General features: G+C 43.7%; 1 protein-coding gene across 2 annotated transcripts in view; it reads left to right on the top strand.

Moving 5' to 3' along the window:
* EXT2 (exostosin glycosyltransferase 2) overlaps positions 1 to 18,165 on the top strand; it is a 137,614-nt gene extending 119,449 nt beyond the window's left edge. For both annotated transcript variants that reach the window (XM_074372142.1, XM_074372143.1), the window contains exons 11-14: positions 7,172 to 7,315; positions 9,311 to 9,439; positions 11,143 to 11,225; positions 17,411 to 18,165. In XM_074372142.1, coding sequence (XP_074228243.1) covers positions 7,172 to 7,315; positions 9,311 to 9,439; positions 11,143 to 11,225; positions 17,411 to 17,549 — 495 coding nt within the window. In that variant the 3' untranslated portion in view covers positions 17,550 to 18,165. The remainder of the gene's footprint in view (positions 1 to 7,171; positions 7,316 to 9,310; positions 9,440 to 11,142; positions 11,226 to 17,410) is intronic.
* The last annotated feature ends 812 nt before the right edge of the window (positions 18,166 to 18,977 follow it).

Here is an 18,977-nt window from a genome sequence, read left to right as displayed (position 1 = left end):
GCTCGACAGAGCTGTTATCTTTGGTCCCTGGTCAGTTAAATCCAGCCTCACCAAGATCAACTTGAATTTTCAAGGCTCAGGAATGGTTATTTAGAAAAGTTAAAGTCTCTGTTTCTGCCTCATGCAGGATTTAAAGAGAATAGCCATTTGGCTTATGATCACTCTTCTTCTTTTAGCTTCATTAAACGATCCTCTGGGATCAGACTTCGAAATAGTATGACCCCCACTGGAGTTGAGGTTATGGAAATAAAAATGATTTCACGTTTAGAGGGTCTTAAGGAGCGCAAAATTAGAAAGCTCATGACCCAATCCTGACCTGTCTCTTCCTTGTTCCATCCTCTCAAACTCACGTCTCCCCTTCCTTTCTTTATTATCTCTCAAGAGATTCATTGCTTCATGAAAAATAGTAGTTGAGTTGAGTCTTTTGTTCAGCTTGTTTTTGCTTGTACTTCCTTCTCTGTCCCAGAGTCTCACAGATTACAGGATTTCAGAAGGCCCTTGGATGTCCTATGTGGAATCTCACTAGTTTGCTGCACAGCTGACGGAGTTCCTTTCAACAGTGTGAGCACGTGGCTTTCTCTGTTTAATGAAAGAGCCTTTGGCTTTTAGAAGATGAGTCCTGAGGGGAGCAAAAGATTCTGTTGTTTTCCCCACCGCCTCTCCCTACCCTGTTCTGTTCTCTCTCGGGTCATTCCATCTGCATGTGCGACTCATACCGTCTCTGCCCCCAGCTGCACACGGCTGAGCATACTGACACTGAGTGTGGTTTTAGACACCATCATCTGCCTTCTTTGTTTGACAGCTGAAGAACTGAGCTTGGGGAAAGGAGGTGCTTTTTAGAGTCAGAAGAGCAGGAAATCAGGTGACTTCATGAGCAGAGGGATGGCCTGGGAGTCAGGTGTGTAACCTCGGGACAGCTGCTTCCTCTCCAGCCTTCAGTTTTCTCAGTTGTCTAATGAGGGAACTGTACTGAATGACCCCTGCTTGCCAGGTGACCTCTGTGGCTGCAGACTCCCGAATTAGCGTGGGCAGGGGCTCAGCCTGCTGAAGTGTGTCTTCGCCTCACCATGCACAGAAGGCCTGTGGTCATGCTATCTGCTGAGATGGTGATGTCTCTCCAGTGGTGCCTTCCTAATGGTGGTGCCCGGTGAAAGGTTTCATCGCACACACTCCTCTACCAGCTACAGCCAACCCCGCTCTGTCTCCACCTTCATCACTGCCCCAGGCCTGAGGAAAGAACTTGAGAGGAATGGGGATCTTGTCTCTCAGCCCAGGCACTGACCTCCAGCCAGACTAGGGCAAATAGGATTGCTGCCAAAACCCCAGAAACCATCCCATGATACCAGTTTTCCTGTTTAGCTTATTTTAAGCAGAACCCTGCCTTGTGTTGGAAAGTTCTCTCGGGCAGACTGGAGTGATCCAACAGGTAAATCTTAATGCATAACCCAGCATGTACATGTGTTTGTCAGAGCCAGTCAGCACTAGGGCACCCCAGGTGACAGCTGCAGGGTTCCCTTGCTCTGGATGCCCAATGTTAGCAGTTAATTGTGTCCCAGGCGTGGGCAGAGGCTCTTTGGCTTTTTGCAAAGCACTCCCCTGACAAAAGCTACCAACCACCATTGTAATTAAAAACATGAGCTGAAAACGAGGCCAATCAGTCCCTCCACTCCACTTCATTTCAGGAAATTCCAAATATAAAAGGTGAGCTTTGTTCCCAGAGGGCTGAGAATGAATCCGATAACTGGCTCCTCTGTGGAAACCAGCTAGAAATTGGAACCCAGCCAGCTACCCCTTTCCCATCTGGGCAACATGCAAGACAACCCTGAAGGGAAGGAGGGCCACTCATTCAAAGGCATCTGCAAGTTGGGTTCCATCTGCAAGTGGCTGACCTGGGCACGTGGCCACAGGGTATGGCCTGGGTCACAACATTCTGTTCCACAGTGATGGGTAGGGATTGACAAAGCCCAGGGGGTGTGTGCCAGGAGAGAAATGAACCCTGGCCCAGTTTGGGGGTACCTTGAGTCCACATTCCCCCCATTTATCTCACCACTTCTTACTCCCTCTCTTGGCTCATGAGTCCTGTACATATGGCATCCCTCTCACCAGTAGCACTACCCCTGTGGAACTATGCCTTTGAAAGTGTGAGGACTGTAGCAGCCACTTCAGAGTTACTTTCCTCCCGGAGCTGGCCCGTGATCGCCTGTCGGGTATCCCAGATGGGCGCCACCTGTTGTTACACCTACCCCCTCCACCCCCCAGCCCCCACCTCCGTCTGTTTCCTGAATCTGCCTGTGGTTAGCACACACCCTGAGTTTAAAATGCACTCTCTAAGCCGGCTTAGAATATAGTGCATTATCCTCTTTTCAGGAACGTTTATTGGGTACCCATATGTGTATGGCATTTTAAACAAAGCTGAATAAGGCAGGCCATGCTATTTAGAAACTTACAACTTGCAACTGGTCACAGTTGCTGAGTTAGTTTCCTTGGGAATAGGTTAGTGAGAAAAAAGGTATAAGATCTTAGCCCTAAAATTGCATTAGAGGTCATTTAATCCAACTCCTCATTTTGCAAATGGCAGAATGAAAGCAGAGTAATTTGAATAGGTTGTTGAACAACTCATCAGTGGCAGAGCTAGTCCTGAATCTGCTTTAGCTGTGTCCCCCTGGTGCACTTTCTATAGGCGGTAATATGGGCTGTCTTCTGCGCCTTTTAAACAAAGGTAGAAGATCTTAGTTTGATCTTCTAGTGATGAGAAGCCACAAAAGACCTCAGGAAGCTTTGAAAAGGGAGAGAGAGGAAGAAAAAAAAAGAATAGATAGTTAACTCTGAAAACAGCCAAGTGAGCACAGTTGAGAGTCCAGAAAGGAGGCTATTTCCATAATCCAGGTAAGAGGTGGTTGGGACCAAGACTATAAAAGTTAGAATGGAAGGAAACAGAGGATGATGTTATGTTGTTACAGTCTCTGAGTGGTGATGTGGAATAGGCCCCAAATGTAAGGACTGTTTGAATTATTGCTAAGCCCCTACCCAAAGCATAGAGTTTATTATAACAGACGTGGACTTCTGTCTTCAAAGATGTGTGCAATTAAAAATAATTGGCACTGTATCTGGAGGATTTCGATAAAATAGGCAAACAATTGAGTAATGGCTTTGTGATTTGAACACTGCTGTGGGAGCACTATTGCTAGAAGTACAGGGATGCAATGTGAAGTTTCAGATGCCCGCACTACAGTATGTAGAGGCATCTGTTAGTAATGACAGAAGGCTGACCCCAGAGCATTTCCCTGAAGTAAGAAAGAAAAAGGTTGAACTGGAGTGGGAGGTGGGTAGCGATGAGGAGAGGGAGGTCGAAGTTGAGTTCTCGCTCTTCTGGCTGGGAACATGCTTTACTATATACATAATCGACTTCGTACTACTCTGGGGCTCGATTAGAGAGGGCCCATCCCCTTCTGTTCCACTCCGTTTTGATCCTGTAGTCAGCTGCAGAGTTATAGATGAAGTGACAAGGATGGTATCTTGATTGCATCCAGCTGCCTGGAGTAAGTCAAGGGCAGAGAGGCCCCGCCTGAGGAACTGCGCTCACTGACAGCTCCAAAGGCATCTGAAACTCATGACCCCTCTGATGCTTTCCGACCAGCGTAGTCTAGCGTTCTGTGACCCAGTGTTACCAGCTTGTCTGTCTGGAGAGAAGACTGGAAAGTGGCTTCAGCTAACTGCAAGCGGACTGAAATTCCAACAGCATTCAACCCTAAAATGGAGCCATGATTATTATTATTACTGCAAATAGGGGCTTGAAAAGAACACTTTGGGAAAGTGATTTGAATTTGTTTTGCATGGACTAAGAGCGCTGTTGATGCAAGTTAAATACAGGGGATGGAGGGAGAGGGTGCAGCTTCCATCCAGCAGAGGTGCCAACTGAGTGGATGCCCCCCGCCCCGCCCCTTTACCTCCACCTTGCCCATTGCTGGTGCTGAGTATAGTTACTTGCGCCTGGAGCCCTTCACAAATCTCCTTAATTCCATTGAAGTGAATTGTGGTCTTGGTGTGACATGAGCAGGCAGGTGCTCAGTGCTGAGCGGAGGGACCTGGCCATGCACTTGATGGGGTCTGCCAGGCCCACAGGCCAGACTGAAGTTATGACCCACAGCCTGTGTTGTTGCTCTGAGCTCTGTAAAACTGTAATAGTATCATATTATTTTAATCTGCTGAAATACAAGCCGGGCAGGAGGGAGCACAGCAGCAGCATTACACATCTGAGGGAGTGTCTGACATGGACTCGTTTGTCTGCAGCTATTATGATGATGCCTGTGGCCGATTAACTCTGTTGGTTACAACATGGTGTTAATGAGGCCAAGATTGTGGGTTGGAGAAGCCTGTTAGGTGAGCTGGTTCCGCACAAAGGAAACCTCTTTTCACAGCTCCAGACCATGCTCAAGACCCAGGTCAGACATCCCATAAAAGCCTGTAGATGATCACAGGGACTGGGCAAGATAGCGTAATGGCTCAGCAAATGTCCCTTTACCCGCTCCCGGAAAAGCGATTTAAAACATGTGCTTTAGTGATGGTGAATTATTACCATGATCTTCTCACACAAAGGATATCACATTATTATTGATGGTAACTGGTGATCAGCGCTGTTGCGGACTTCCTTTCTGAGTTAAGGGGTATGCTAGGTCTGGCTGTGACGAAAGGAGGAAGGACCTTTAGTTCCCTTCTTCCACACTCGGCTTTTTGCCTGCGGAGATTTTGTCCGTTCTCACATTCAGCAAGCGTGCGAGGATGCTGTCGTGACGGCATTGCGCTCTGTGCTTGGGTTACCACAGTAAATGAGACGGTCTCTGTCCACATGGAGTCTGAACGCTATGGGAGGAAGAGAGAGAATAAACAAGTAGCCAATGAATAACCGAAGCAATTTCAAGAAATGAAAGTTTTTTGAAGAAAACCACAGAGTGGGGGTGAAGAGTGGCAGGTTGGGGGGTGGCATTTACCTTGGGTGGGAAGGTCTGGAAAGGCCCCTCAAAGTAGGTGATGCTGAAGCAGAGGTCTGACTGATGAGCAGGAGCTGCCTTTTGAAGAGCTGGGGAAATGTTCCAGTTAGAAGAAACAGTAGGCGCAGAGGGCTCGAGGTCTAGTCACAGTTAAAGCGCAGGGAGGCCACTGACTTGTGGGAGGACGTGGTAAGAGAGCGGCTGGGGGGTAGGAAGGCCCTGTAGAACATGCTAAGGAGTTTAGTTATTACTTTCAGTCAATAGGAAGCCATTTTTTTGTTTTGTTTTAGGGGTAGAATATTTTTTAAAGATTCGGGGGGAGTGTTATAGATTGAACATATCTAAAAATGATATGTTGAAATCCTGACTTTAGTAACCTTATTTAGAAACAGGGTCTTTCCAGAGATAATCAAGTTAAAATGAGGTCATTAGAGTGGGCCCTCAATCCAGTCGGACTGGTGTCATTATAAAAGGGAGAAATTTGGATACAGGGATACACACAGAGGGAAGAAGGCTATGTGAAGACAGGTTTGCAGTGATGCAGCTACAAGCCAAGAAACACCAGAGATGGCCAGCCAGCTGCCAGAAGCTGGGAAGAGGCCAGGAAGGATCCTTCCCTTCTAGGATGGCCCTACCAACACCTTGATTTCGTAGTTCTGGATTTCCGTTGTTTTAAGCCACTTTGTGTTACTTTTTACAGCAGCCCCAGCAAACTAAAAAAGGGAGAGTACTAGCACACTGGCTCCGTCTTTGGGAGAGCAATGGAGCATCCTCCCTGGACTCAGTGACACTTGGGTGTTAGGGAAACTTCTGGTTGCTGTAGCACATGACCATATCACATATGTATATAATTAAAAAGTGTATAATGAAAATACATATAAATAATAGGATGGGGCCCACTGATTGAATTACTCTGTACAGAAATACCCTAATACTCTCTTAAGAATGGTCCTTCTAGGGATGCTCTGTAAATGATGGTTTGGAAGCAAGGAAATAAGGTGGAAGCCTCTTACAGTAATCTAGTAATCTACAGTAATCTAGTAATGATGGTGGTTTGAGCTCAAGAGAGTGGTTGTAGAGAAGGTAAGAAGTAGTCTGAAGCAGAGCCAGCAGGACTTGCTGATGGAGTGGATGTGGGGAAAGAGGGAAAGGAAGGACGGACTCTGAGCTTTTTGGCTTCAGCATCTGGGTAGATGACTGATTGAGATGGAAAAGACTGGGAGGATGGCTTTTCTGGGGAGATGGAATCAAGAGTTACGCTTTGGACATGTTAAGTTTGAGATGCCTATGGTTTATCCAGTTGAAAGTATTAAGTAAGTAGTTGTTTGTCTCAGAAACGTTAAGGGCCAAACATAAATTTAGCAGTCATCAGAGTACAGATGATATTTAAAGAGATTGAAACTAGGTGTTACTTAAGAGGTAGAGTTCAAGGAAGAGAACAGGGCCCAGTCGGGAACCCTGTTGTCTAGTGATCGGCTCAAGGATGACTCATGGTGCTGAGAGGCGGCACCCTGACAGCTGGTAAATTGTCAGTACTCCCTAATGGTTCATGGTTTAGAGGTTAAACTAAATTATACGGAAATGCATAGGGAAAGGTAATGAAAGTATCCCACCTCTGCTATACCAAGTCCTGTTTAACAAAACTGTATCTAAGCACCTTTCCAGATACGGAAATCAAGTTTTTGTTTTCAATATGTTACAGATTATAGAAACAGACACATTCGCTATACTTGAGACTTCCCAAAGGTCATAAGAGTGGCTTTGTGCTTCAGATATATAGATTTTATTTTTTTTGAAACAAAGACTTTGTAAGTTTTCACAATCATGAAAACTTAATATAAATCAGGGTTCTATTTACTCTTCATTTGTGCATTCATTAAAAGTAGAACTTATTTCATTAATCATATGTTAAGAGATTACCTACCTTGGCCCAATTCAAGAAGCTATTATTCTGCATTACTTGAAATTTCCAAGCAAGTACAGGGAAGTTTTGGAGGAAATTAGAATCAACATCTATCTTTGAATATCGGCAGAACTAGCACCTGTTGGATTGAATGCTTCCAAGGCCCGTTCTGATCTTAGTTTGTGAAGATTTGAACCTAGGGACTCTTACCGATACAGTTTAAAGAACTTAGCGCTGTGCTTGGTTGTTGTCTGAAATGTTGATGTGTTTCTGTCCTCAGGTCTGGCGGGAATTTCCTGATCGGTTGGTGGGTTACCCGGGTCGCCTGCATCTCTGGGACCATGAGATGAATAAGTGGAAGTATGAGTCTGAGTGGACCAATGAGGTGTCCATGGTGCTCACGGGGGCTGCTTTTTATCACAAGGTAAGGCGGGAGCAGACTAGGGGCAAGTAGGTCAGAGTTGACAAAATCGAGAGTATGATCTCGTTTTATTTGGCATAACTTAATTTTTGCTGTGAAAAATGTTCTACTCACAGGGCTTAGAAAGGCCATGTTGTGTGATACTTTTGAAAAATAAAGTTAGATTTTTCTAATTATGAAAATATTAAATGCTCATAATAGAAAATATGACAAATTAAGAATAAGTTTTATTGTATAAGAAAAGTGACTTATAGTCCTATCACTTAGAGATAAACTATTATTATTGTTAAGATTTTTTTCCGATTTGCCTTTTATTTATTTACTTTTTCACACAGACACTTGTAAATATTCTCATTAGCTTACTTTTTGCATATATTGTGAAATTATGTTGTTAACATTTCTTTATAAACAACTTCCTAATATAATTGCTGATATACCATTATATTCTGTAAATCATGTATAACTGTTTCTTTATCATTGTATATTTAGATTGTTTCTAATTTTTTTGCTAGGTAATGCTTTATATCAAATGCTTAAATAATGATCAGTATCCATTTTCATAACTGTTTATACTTATGATCATTATGATAGGTTCCTAGAAGTAGAATTATGAACATTTTGGGGAGGTTTTGAGATTATCTATCTATCTATCTATCTATCTATCTATCTATCTATCTATCAGTTGTTTTCAGTATTGTTTGTGCCAGTTTACATTCTCACCAGCAAAATATAAAACTATCTTACCATACCCTCCCTGGCATGAAATATGTGAAAAAAAAAATCAAACTTAGCTATTTTGATAAGTGAAAATGGATCTTACTGTTTTCACTTTGCTTTGTCACTAGTGAGGTTGAAATTCCTTTTGTGTATTCTTTAGCCTTTTGTATTTCCTCTCTTCTGAGAATTGTCACTTCGTGTTTTTCACTCTGTTTATTATGGGAGAAACAGAAGGGTATGCATTGGACTTTAGAATATTCCGTTTGGTGGCAGATTGCTCCCTGGGCGTGTGTGGCTTAATCAAACAGTAATAACTTGTCAATTGTCAGCAGTGGCATAAGGAACTGATGTCAGGAGAAAGATCTGTCCAGCCCAGCACAGTTCATTTAACTTTGCTGTGTTTATATTGATCATTTCTTGCCATCTCAGCACTGCTGCCCTCATATTTTTCAGGGCTCTAGATCCAGAAAGGGGTTTTTGTTATTAGCAAAAAATAAATAAGATTTATAATTCTTGTAGTTTATGGTAGTAGATTGATAATAGCTTTTTTTCTCACAAATTTCTATACTATTTCATACATGTAGATTATGGTAGTCTCAAAATTGCATTTTTGTTTTGCTTTTAAAAGTACGTCTTTGTGGGGGGAGGGAGAGGGTATAGCTCAAGTGGTAGAGTACGTGCTTAGCATGCACCAAGGTCCTGGATTCAATCCCCAGTTCCTCCTCTAAAAATAAATAAATAAATAAACCTAATTACCTTTCCCCCCCCCAAAATAATAAAAAATTAAATGCAGCTTCTTTAGAACACATTTTTTTTTAAATCGGCACTTGGTAACATTAAAAAAAGAAGCACATCTTTGCAATGTCAGTCCACCATTAATTTATCTCTGCTTCTATTTGCAATCTGTGCAAAGAATACAGAAAACAGGATTGAGCATTGTGACTCAAGGGGAAGGATTTATTAGAGATCAGTACTGGGGTGCCTTAATATTTATTAAGCACATGATACAGTAACCAGTCCAAACTGCCTGCACCTTAGAAGGGCTTCACACTGTACTGCTCCTCTGCTCACAACAGGTGATTTTTAAAAGGATGACAGTATTAGAGACGCTTGGTCACGGGACCAAAAGCATTCTAATTTGCCCTTTCTGTTGATTCAGCCTTAAGACTAGTCTTACAAGAGAAAGTTTGTCCCCATGCCATGGCTAAGTTGCCCTTTGTACATCAGCCACAGGGAACTGCTGCTATTTGAATGTCTTTTTTTTTTTTCCTTCCCTGACAGTATTTTAATTACCTGTATACCTACAAGATGCCTGGGGACATCAAGAACTGGGTGGATGCTCATATGAATTGTGAAGACATTGCCATGAATTTCCTGGTGGCTAACGTCACGGGGAAAGCTGTCATCAAGGTGAGAGGAATCCTTGGCCAGCTCTGCCACTAACTTGCTTTGTGATCCTGGGCACATTTCTGTTTCTCTGAGTCTGAGAAGTTCTCATAACTATAAATGAAGCTTTGGGATAGATGAACTTTAAGCTCCCTTTTAGCTGTAAGATTCTAAGATTGATGCTGTCACATTGTAAAACTGGAGCTAGGCTTTGATGATTTAAGCATATTTTATTTTTTTATAGTTTCTTTAGTTACAATTTTTAACCTCCAGTATCAGAGATAAAGGCTACGATGGTCAGTCTACAAATTGTGTTTTTTTAAAAAATGTAATTTTATTCTCAAAGCTGATTTGGAATCTAGTCCTGTTAGTTAAAGAATGAAGTTTACATCTTTCTTAAGTTAGCCGATTTTTTTATTGACATTGAGAAAATAGTACACTTTGTACAATTATAACTGTAGTGTCCTAAACATTGTTTTAAGACGGTGGTTACCAGTTTTTAGCAGTACCTTTCCCATGACATAAAAGCGAGAGTATGTAAAGATCACGTGGGGCTTTTGTATCTAATAGATCTCTATTCCTGAAGTGTTGATTTTGCTCAAATCAGATCCCTAAACATGTAGAAAGAGTACACTTGACCTTTTTTTTCCTTCTGGGTTAGAATTCCGTATGTGAAAATGGGCAATGCTTCTAGGCCAGATTCCTATACCGGAAGCTTATGTTGGAAGCATGGTGTGGTATCCTGACCCAAATGAGTCCTCATGCTATTAATTGATGGGAGAGGCCAGATTAAACCAAAGTGACCAAGAAAGTGGAAAAGCCAATCTGTCCAGACTTGACCCAGTCTTTACCCCATCCTCCAGCTCTAAGTAACTCAGTGAACAGCTCACTGCTTTAAGGAAAATTAAAGAATGTAAATTGCAAAACTAGGTTTAAAAGAACTCCCCTTCGCTCCAGATTTGCTTTTCAACATATGCTGCAAGGTGTTCTTAGCTGTGTCTGCTTATTCTGGACAATAATTCCTGGTGTCTGTGTGCTTCTTAGCCTGTGGCCTTAGTTATCTAGCTTTCTTCTCCTCCCATCCCTCTATTGTTTACTTATCGTCACTAGGTTAGGACAGCAGCCTCCCCTGAGTTTGCTAGAAAAATATTGGAAGTTTAAGGTGTGGGAGGGTGGTGGAGAGTCAGGGAAATAGATTCAGACGTTGAGGGACCATTGGATTTTTTTTCCTGACTCAAGGGATTGCAGAATAACCTGGCATCTTCAAGAGCATGGTGCTGCTCATAGCATTTGCCATGGAGCTGGAAGCAGGAGAAAAAGTGCCTGTTGGAACGAAGGTTACGGTGAAAGTTATGGGAAGCTGTATTTCATCGCCCTTATGGCTGCAAGAACAAATGGTGTTTATACAAGAACCTTGGCAGTGAGAAAACAGTCATTAAACAGGAATTAAGGAGCTTGTCATCACCACTTCTTTCCAGTTACAGAAGGCAAAAGCCTCCAAGCCTTTTTTATTGGGCCCTTGTGAGTTCTGCTGTTGGCCGAGCCAGACAGAGTTGAATGGAGGAATGGTGAGGTGTGTGTGCATGTGTGCGCACGTTTGTGTGTGTGCGTGGAGAGGGAGCAGACATCTCAGCTTACAGAACAGAGGCGTGCAGAGTGGTGTCACAAGCATGAGTTTATTGTCCTTGGCACTGACAGCCAGGTATATTTTTGTGCTCCTCTGGCAGGTAACACCACGGAAGAAATTCAAGTGTCCCGAGTGCACGGCCATTGATGGGCTTTCACTAGACCAGACGCACATGGTGGAGAGGTGAGTGAGCCTCCGACCAAAAGTCTGCCCTCGCCCCTGTTCCCCATTTCCTGCCTTGGGCCTGTTTATGGGACTTTGTTGGAGATATAAGGACAGCAGCTGGTAGCCATAGTCACCTCCTTTTGCACGTGGGAACTGGGTTAGTTCAAGCCCAGGTCACCCAAAGAATTAATTTGGAATGCTACTCATTCAATTTGTAATGGCTGGAAGGGTCTTAAAAATATAGCTGGCCGTAAGCTCCAAAAGCCAGATTCTCCATGTGGACTGAGCACTTAACCATCCACAGTCATTCGAGTGGAAGCTAGTTAATTCCAAGGAAATACTGGATTACTTTTCAGGGTAATAGCTCCATGTTACAGTAAAAGTTTGATTAGAGAGAATTCAACCAAACTCACCAGAGACAAATTATGTTTGCTGACACTATTAAAACACCTGCCAAGAACAGAATTGAAAGTATGGCTCTTTACGTTACAGAGAGAGAAGCAGGGCTGCTCTGAAATACTCCCTTTATATTGAGTCAGTCAGTTACTCAATAAGCCCACCTCTGTATGGATGTAATACAGGGCCTTGTAGGTGAGTGTAAGAGAAGTAGGACATGTCTGTCTTCCTTTGGGATCTTTATAATCTTAGAGTAGTCCTGGTAGTTCTCACTTGTATCCTGAAGGTCCCCAAGCTTTGAATCTTCTGAATCAAACTTAATTCTTCCAAAAGGCAGCCCCTTACACAAGACAGTGACTCTGACATCCAGTAGCACTATTGTCAAGGGACCAAAATTCACTCAGAGAACGTTATGGGAGCCTTGTAGAATGAGATATCTGGTTCAAGTTTCCACATGTCTCATGTGCATCTGCTTGTAACCTTCACTTCTGAAATTTGTCAGCCATAGCAAAGTCCTTCAAGCCTGGAGGATTTTCTTGTACAGCAAGTTGTTTCAGTTGGCCCGGATTCTTCCATAATACTTTACTCCTTCTTACTCTCTAATTAATCTCTTTATCTCTTTCATATATAAATATCTTACCCAAATGACATGACTTTCACCAACTGTCAATGTGAAATAATATATTATTGTGATTTTTGGAAATATCTGTCACTGGTGTCAAGTATTACCCAGTCCAGGGCGGTGACATTAGCTGTCATAGCTCATTTGGAAGAAACTCCAGTTGTAGGTCTAATAGAGCACATGAAATTGTTGTTTAAACCTATGACATTCTGTGTTTGGGGAGAATTTCATAGCATTAAGCAATTGGTTATTGACTGGACTAATTTAAAATAGTGGGCTTAAATGGTCCAAGAAGGAGTTATATAAGGGAAGTTGACCTGATAATGGTCTTAAAGTTCATGGTAAGGCTAAACAACTCCTCTGTAGCACCACTGAGATCATAACAAAGGCAGTGAGAAAGAGTTAAGTTAGATATAATTATTATTATAAAACACTGAAGAAAGTAACTAAGGGAAATGTTGAAGCTTCCTCTTGGGAAGAGGCTTTTAAAAATAGAATAGGCAACTGCCCAGATGCTGTTAGGCTTGATCATATCAGAGTCTATAATGAATAATAACACATGTGTATATCTATTTACATAATGTGTGTAGAAAACTTAATCCAAAGCTATGTGTGGTAAGTGTCGTAAGGAAGGCTCGAAATGTTACAACTGATCAGAGAAAGAGAAGTGGCTTCTTGCTAGGTTGATTATTAGGAATCATTCTGTAAAAGAGATGGCACTTGAAGTGAGCCTTCAAAGGTCACTAGGACTCCAACCAATGAAACTCTGGGCAAGAAGAGGTGATCCTAGGCGGGGGAAACTGGATGGTCAAAGGTGCATTTGGCAAGCAGTCGAGATATCCAGTCTGGCTAGAGCACAGGATTCTGGCCACCAAGAGCCCTGGATGTCAATTTAAGGAGCCTGAGATTTTTATTCCAGGCTCTGGTAAGCCATAGGAGGTTTTTGAATAGAGGAGTAGCTTGATCAAAGCATTGTTTTGAGATTGATTTGGAAGCAGTACATAGAATGGAATGAAGGTGAAGAGATTCAAGAAAGAAAAACAGCTGGAAGGGTTGAACTAAGCTGAGTGTGGAAAGGAAGGGTTGAACTAAATTGCAAGAGACTTTCCCCCAGAGGAAGATGTGCTAGCACTTGATTTCCAACTGCATAGGCACGGGGAGGTTGTGGAGAAGGAGTTGACTGAGACAGTCAAGAAGAATGAGTACCTTTAACAGTGTAAATAGTATAAGTAGGCGGGATGCTAATTAGGGGTGAGGGGGGATGAATGTTGTACCTTTAACAGTATGATTAATGAGCCCAGGAGGAGATTTTAATCGTGGATGAAGTTGGAGAGCAATCAGGAGGGTGAGTTTTGGGTCTTGCCCTCTTGATATGCAGATGTAGATACAGAACAAGCAATTGGAAATACGGAACTAGAACTTTAGAAAGAAGATTAAGACAAAGATGGATATTTGGAAGCCATCTACCCAGAGATGGCAACAGAAGAAAAACCAAAGCCAGAAATCTTGAGAAATTCGACATTTAGGAGACAGTACGCATCACTGAAAACAGAGAAGCAGCCCCTGGTGAAGCCAGGAAAGAACCCGGGTCTCCAATGCTCAGCAGCAAGGGAGGAGTAAGGAACATGCAGACCAGGACACAGTCTTTGAATTAAATGATCACTGGTGACTTTGGAAAAAACAACATCACAGAGTGATGAGGTAAAGGGCTATAGAGTGTGAGCTGTTAGGTAGTTAGGAGGTAGAGTCAGTGAATGTAGGCTATGCTTTTGAGAAATTTGATAGCAAACAGAAGGAACTCAATCTTGAAGTTAGTAAGAAACTTGGAGCAAAACTATTTGGATTAAAATTGAATCCCTGAATTATTAAATAAGGCACTTAGATTGGGAGGGAGGAAGACGTGATTTAAGCCATCTTGGGTAGACCAAGAGGTGGAGTTACAACCGCAGAATCATTCATCTGTCTTATTTTTTAAATAGTTCCCTTTGCAAAATCCACATTTTGTACAAAACAGTGAGAGGAGTTTAACCACTCTGCAAGTTATGGCCGTGTGTTGAGTTTTGTGGTTCAGTAAGCTCGTTTATTCTTATATTTGGGGTCTGGGATCAGAAATCTCAGTTGTGGAGGAGAGTGGCTTTTACTACCCAGCACCCATTTCCAGGATCTACTGTTACTTCTTTGAACCAGAAGAATTTGTAACTTCATTTTAGCCAATAGCTTTACCAAGGTCAGGACAATATGGCAGACAGATGGTGTTGATTTAAGAAAACGAACATTGTATTTTGATTCAGGCCAATCTTTGTTCAAATTATGAGTTAGCGACTTATTAACTGTCTGACTTAAGGAAATTGACTTACCTTATCCTGAACTTCCAATCTTTTCATCTCCTAAAATAGATACATTAAATATCTGTCATATTGTAGTATCCATTCATGGGTTCAACAAATATTTATTGAGCATCTCTGTACCAAACACTGGGTTATATGCTGGGGATGAAAGAAGTAATAATACATAAAAGCCTATACCACGGTGCTTCCCAGTTTCCTCAGCACTGGTCCTAAAGGTTACTTTAGGTAACTGTATGTGTTTGAAAGGAAAACAGAAAACCATTAGTCCTTTTTCTCCCAGACACTTCCGGCACTTCAAAGAGACGCTGGCAGTCCTTGGACTCTCTGTGCTTGATTAGAAAACCAACCCAGGGGAACAGTTGACACGGTAGCTCAGGTGGGCCACCCGTAACCAGCCAAACTCATCATCTACCCTGACCTGTTCCCCAGCCCAGATCCCCTGCATGAAAAGAAAGTAGGAAACACTGTCAGTACCTGGCGGGAGAGTTAAGGACCTTCCTCGTTCAGCGTGGGTCAGCCGCTTCTCCAGGGCAAGCTGTGTGGAGAGAGAAGGACTCGCCAACCTGGGTCAGCCAGGGGCAGCTGTCAACAAGTCAGGCTGGCCTGAGCCCCAGTGGCCTCTTGCCTGTGGCTGGGCCCTGTTGGGTGATCTGGTTACAGAGGAGACACTGTCCTCAGTGCTCCCCAGGGGACCTCTGCCAAGAGCCATGATTCTTCTTTTATATGTGCTGGTCAGTACCTGTGCTGGCATGGCTGGGCGTTGCTGGCCAGACTCTACAAGCATAATAACTGGAAAACTAGAAGAATCTGTACATGTTTATAGAACAACTGTCAAAAGTAAGACCTTGGAGAGATTGGACTTTGTCTGCCACTGCCTTGACCCCATAATTTAAAGAGAGGAAAGCTGTTCTCCAGTGCTTGCTTCATACCACTTTGTTAAAAATCCTCAGTCTTTTCTCCAGTCTCCTATTAATTTGGAACCTAGGACTACCACCTCCTGAGTCTCAAAAGACTACCGACAGGAGGGAAATTCAGTGACCTGCAGGTTATGGAAGAGTGTGACGGAAAGAGCAAAGTTCTGTTGCCCGTGGAAGCCTGGGTTCGAAACCCAGCTCCACCACTGTCCAGTTCAGGGTCCTTGGGCAAGTCTCTTAGCCCTAATTTCTCAAACCATAACAGGAAGTTACTAGACACCACCCCCTCAGCATATAGAGGAGGACTCTTTAAGGAATCAGTGAGATCATGTATGTAAATTATCTGGCACACAGTTGTTAATTTCCAGCTCCTCCCTTGGGACCCAGAATTTTGTTAATAAATAAATCTGTATCATCTCATAATAATGAAGACTTTAGCCTCGGGAGCCAGAATGCCTGGGTTTGGCTCTGCCTCTTACTAGTTATTTGGCTTTGGTCCTGTCTCTTAGCCATAGAGAGTGTTGTGTCTCTGTCTTCCCAGTGTAGAATGGAAGAACAGAAGGACCTACCTCTAGGGTGGCTGTGAGGATGAAGTGGGTTATTAATACATGGGAAGCGCTTTGACACAGCCTGAACATATAACAAGTATTAGTTGCTGTTGATTTGTGGTGGTGGGCACAGTGATGTTATTAGCCAGAAGAGCTCAAAATGACACAGTAACACATTTTGACCAAGAGAATGAGCAAGAGAAAAGAATTGATGACTGGCTTCTTTATTAATAGTTTTCTTGCTGAAGCTCAAAGGACTTAAGTAAAAGCTGTTGATTAAAATAATTTGAAACAAGACACAGTATCTCTGAGGACAGAAGAGCCTTCTGGTTTGTGTCTTGAAATTCAGCCCCTTCTTGGTAAACAGCTCAGCCTCTGATTAGCTCGTTCCTGTAGCTCTCAGGTGATGTGGGCCTGACTGAGGAGAGAGTACTGACCTCTCTGAAATCCATCCTTGAGCTCCCCTTAGCTTCAAAAGCGGTTTTTACGGGTTTGTTTTCCCCTCTGGTCTGCTGCTGAAGTGTCCTCATTACCCAGCTGTCACACTCAGTTGGCCTGATTGACCAGAGCTGTTTCCCGCCAGCGTGTCTGACCCCTGCCTCTGAGGAAGGGGGCTGCTCACTGGGCTGCGAGGGGTGGGGCCGGGGTGAGGAGACCCAGCTCCCCTCCTCCAGCAGCACCAGCCATTCTGTCACCAGGGCACTTGTTGCTGCTGGTTCTAAGCTGTGAAAGTGGTCCTGCGTGAACTTCAGCTTCCGTAGAAGAGCTTATGGAAGTTGACTGGCAATTCCCAGAGCTTATGGTTGCCACTCACAGGCCCTCAACAGACGTCAGCTGAATGACTGAAGTGTTTGTGGTTTGAAATTGAGGTCCACTGCCCCAGTATCTTCTTCTTTACCTCTTCCCTCACCCGAGGTGTAAGACCCTCCCCTCTGCCTTTTAAATTTGAGGAAGCTGAAGCTCAGATCCAAGTGGCTTTTTCCTTTCAACCCTTTCCTTCTCTTTAGCTGGGAGAGATGGGGTTAAGGATTGTTGGCAGCTAATCCACCTTGGTTTGAGGCCTGCTCTGGTGCAGAGCTGGAAGAATGAGTGGAATTTGAGGGGGAGGGGAAGAATCCTCTGACCTGCAAGCCCCTGGCCTCCAAACAGCATCCAGGTTCCCTTTCTCCCACTGAACCCCCAGATCACTTCCTTTGTCCACGCCCTCCCAGCCTTTTCAAGAACCTGGGTGCACCATGGGTTCCTTGTGCGTCTTCTGTTGATGCTGAACACTCCGTATGTGCTCTCATCTCTCAGCCTCTTGAACATTTTCTCTTTTCTCCACCCTCCCCCTCTCATCTGGTCCACGGCTCTCCCTGCTCCCCAAACCTCACAGGTCCGAGTGCATCAACAAGTTTGCTTCAGTCTTCGGGACAATGCCTCTGAAGGTGGTGGAGCACCGCGCTGACCCCGTCCTGTACAAGGACGACTTTCCTGAGAAACTGAAGAGCTTCCCCAACATTGGCAGCTTATGAAACATGCCCCTGGTGGAGGGCTAAATGCCAATCCTGGACAGAGGAAGAGAGTGCAGGCCCCCTCTCTGACACCCGGATTTCAGAGTGGGAGAGTGGCATAGCCCCACCAGGCCTGCTTTCCTAAGAGCAGGAGCCTGGAGAGAGCATCTGAGCACCTCGAGCCGTGCATCCTCTGTGCTAGAGTTTCTGATGCTCTCATCAGGTTCTCTCTGAAAACGCCAGATGGAAGCCTTGTGGCCGGCTCCAGGGTGAGGCCAGCCCAGGCGTCCTTTGTTTGCAGGTGCACTGTAACAGTCTGAAAGGAGACTTCGCAGGCTGTAAGACCGCCGAGAAGAGAAACCTCCCAGCCCATTTTAGATTTTGGGAATCATGTAAGAGTTACCTGTTTCTTACTTTTCCTTATTTAAATCAGTAAATTCTTTGGAGGAAAAGCCAAGCCCAGAATTTGGTCCAAAATCCAAACACCTTAGCAGCATTTGATACGCACCTTGGGACCTGGGGCTCTGGCCTCACGCAGAGGAAGAGCCCCAGCTGCTAAGTTGGGATCCTGTCAGTTCCACGAACTATTCCTTATTGGTTTGGCTTTTTGATATGATTAAAACTATTTTTTATTCCATTTCCTACTCTGTCTTAAATATTGATTATGAAACTGTCTTTCTTTGTGTGTGTATTTAACTCCATCTTTTGGCCTCAACTCCAGTCTCCTGCCCATGTCTGGGAAGACACACAGCCAGGAGGAGTATCTGGGTCCTGGGCATCCAGCAGAGGATGAGCCCCAGACTAGGAGAAGATGTGTCCCCAAACCTCCAAAGGGATCTGTTTGCTTCCTGATTAAATCCAGTGGATCTTTTTACAAACGTTCTTGGGGAAGAACAGAGGGCCTCTCATAGCCGTATACTGAGTTGCTGTGGCCAGTACCATGTTGTAAAAGTTGAGGGAGCTGTGACCCTCACCCCAAGGGGATGCCAAAATTTCCCTCATTCTTTTGGTATAAACCTAACATTAGCCAGGGAGGTTCTGGCCAATGTTAAATGCTGCTGTAACAACTGCTTTGCAATAGTTGCCAGTATATTTAAGTCATTAAATTTCAGCATTTAGTAATACTGCACATGTGTGAATTATACCTCTTTAAGCCCCGCTGATGAACAAATCTACTCTGGCAAACATTAGACGTTACGGATTCGAAACAGATTTATCTGGCTCTAGTATTAAGATTAGCCAGTTTGGGCTTTAACCATAACATATGTCCCCAGAACACAAAATACATAACAGTTTGCTTGGAATATGGATATAATTGCTGAAACCTAGTTGTGTGCCGGTCGAAGTAACTCATTCAGCACCCATTGTTCTGCTGAATGACGTGAAGGTGAGCAGGTCTTATGCGATAGTTTTTAAACTTGCAGTTTTAACACGAGTTACTTCAAATGT

Source organism: Camelus bactrianus, chromosome 10 (genome assembly GCF_048773025.1).
Source record: "Camelus bactrianus isolate YW-2024 breed Bactrian camel chromosome 10, ASM4877302v1, whole genome shotgun sequence".
Classification (NCBI taxonomy): domain Eukaryota; kingdom Metazoa; phylum Chordata; class Mammalia; order Artiodactyla; family Camelidae; genus Camelus; species Camelus bactrianus.
This window is presented reverse-complemented; position numbering and strand designations above follow the sequence as displayed.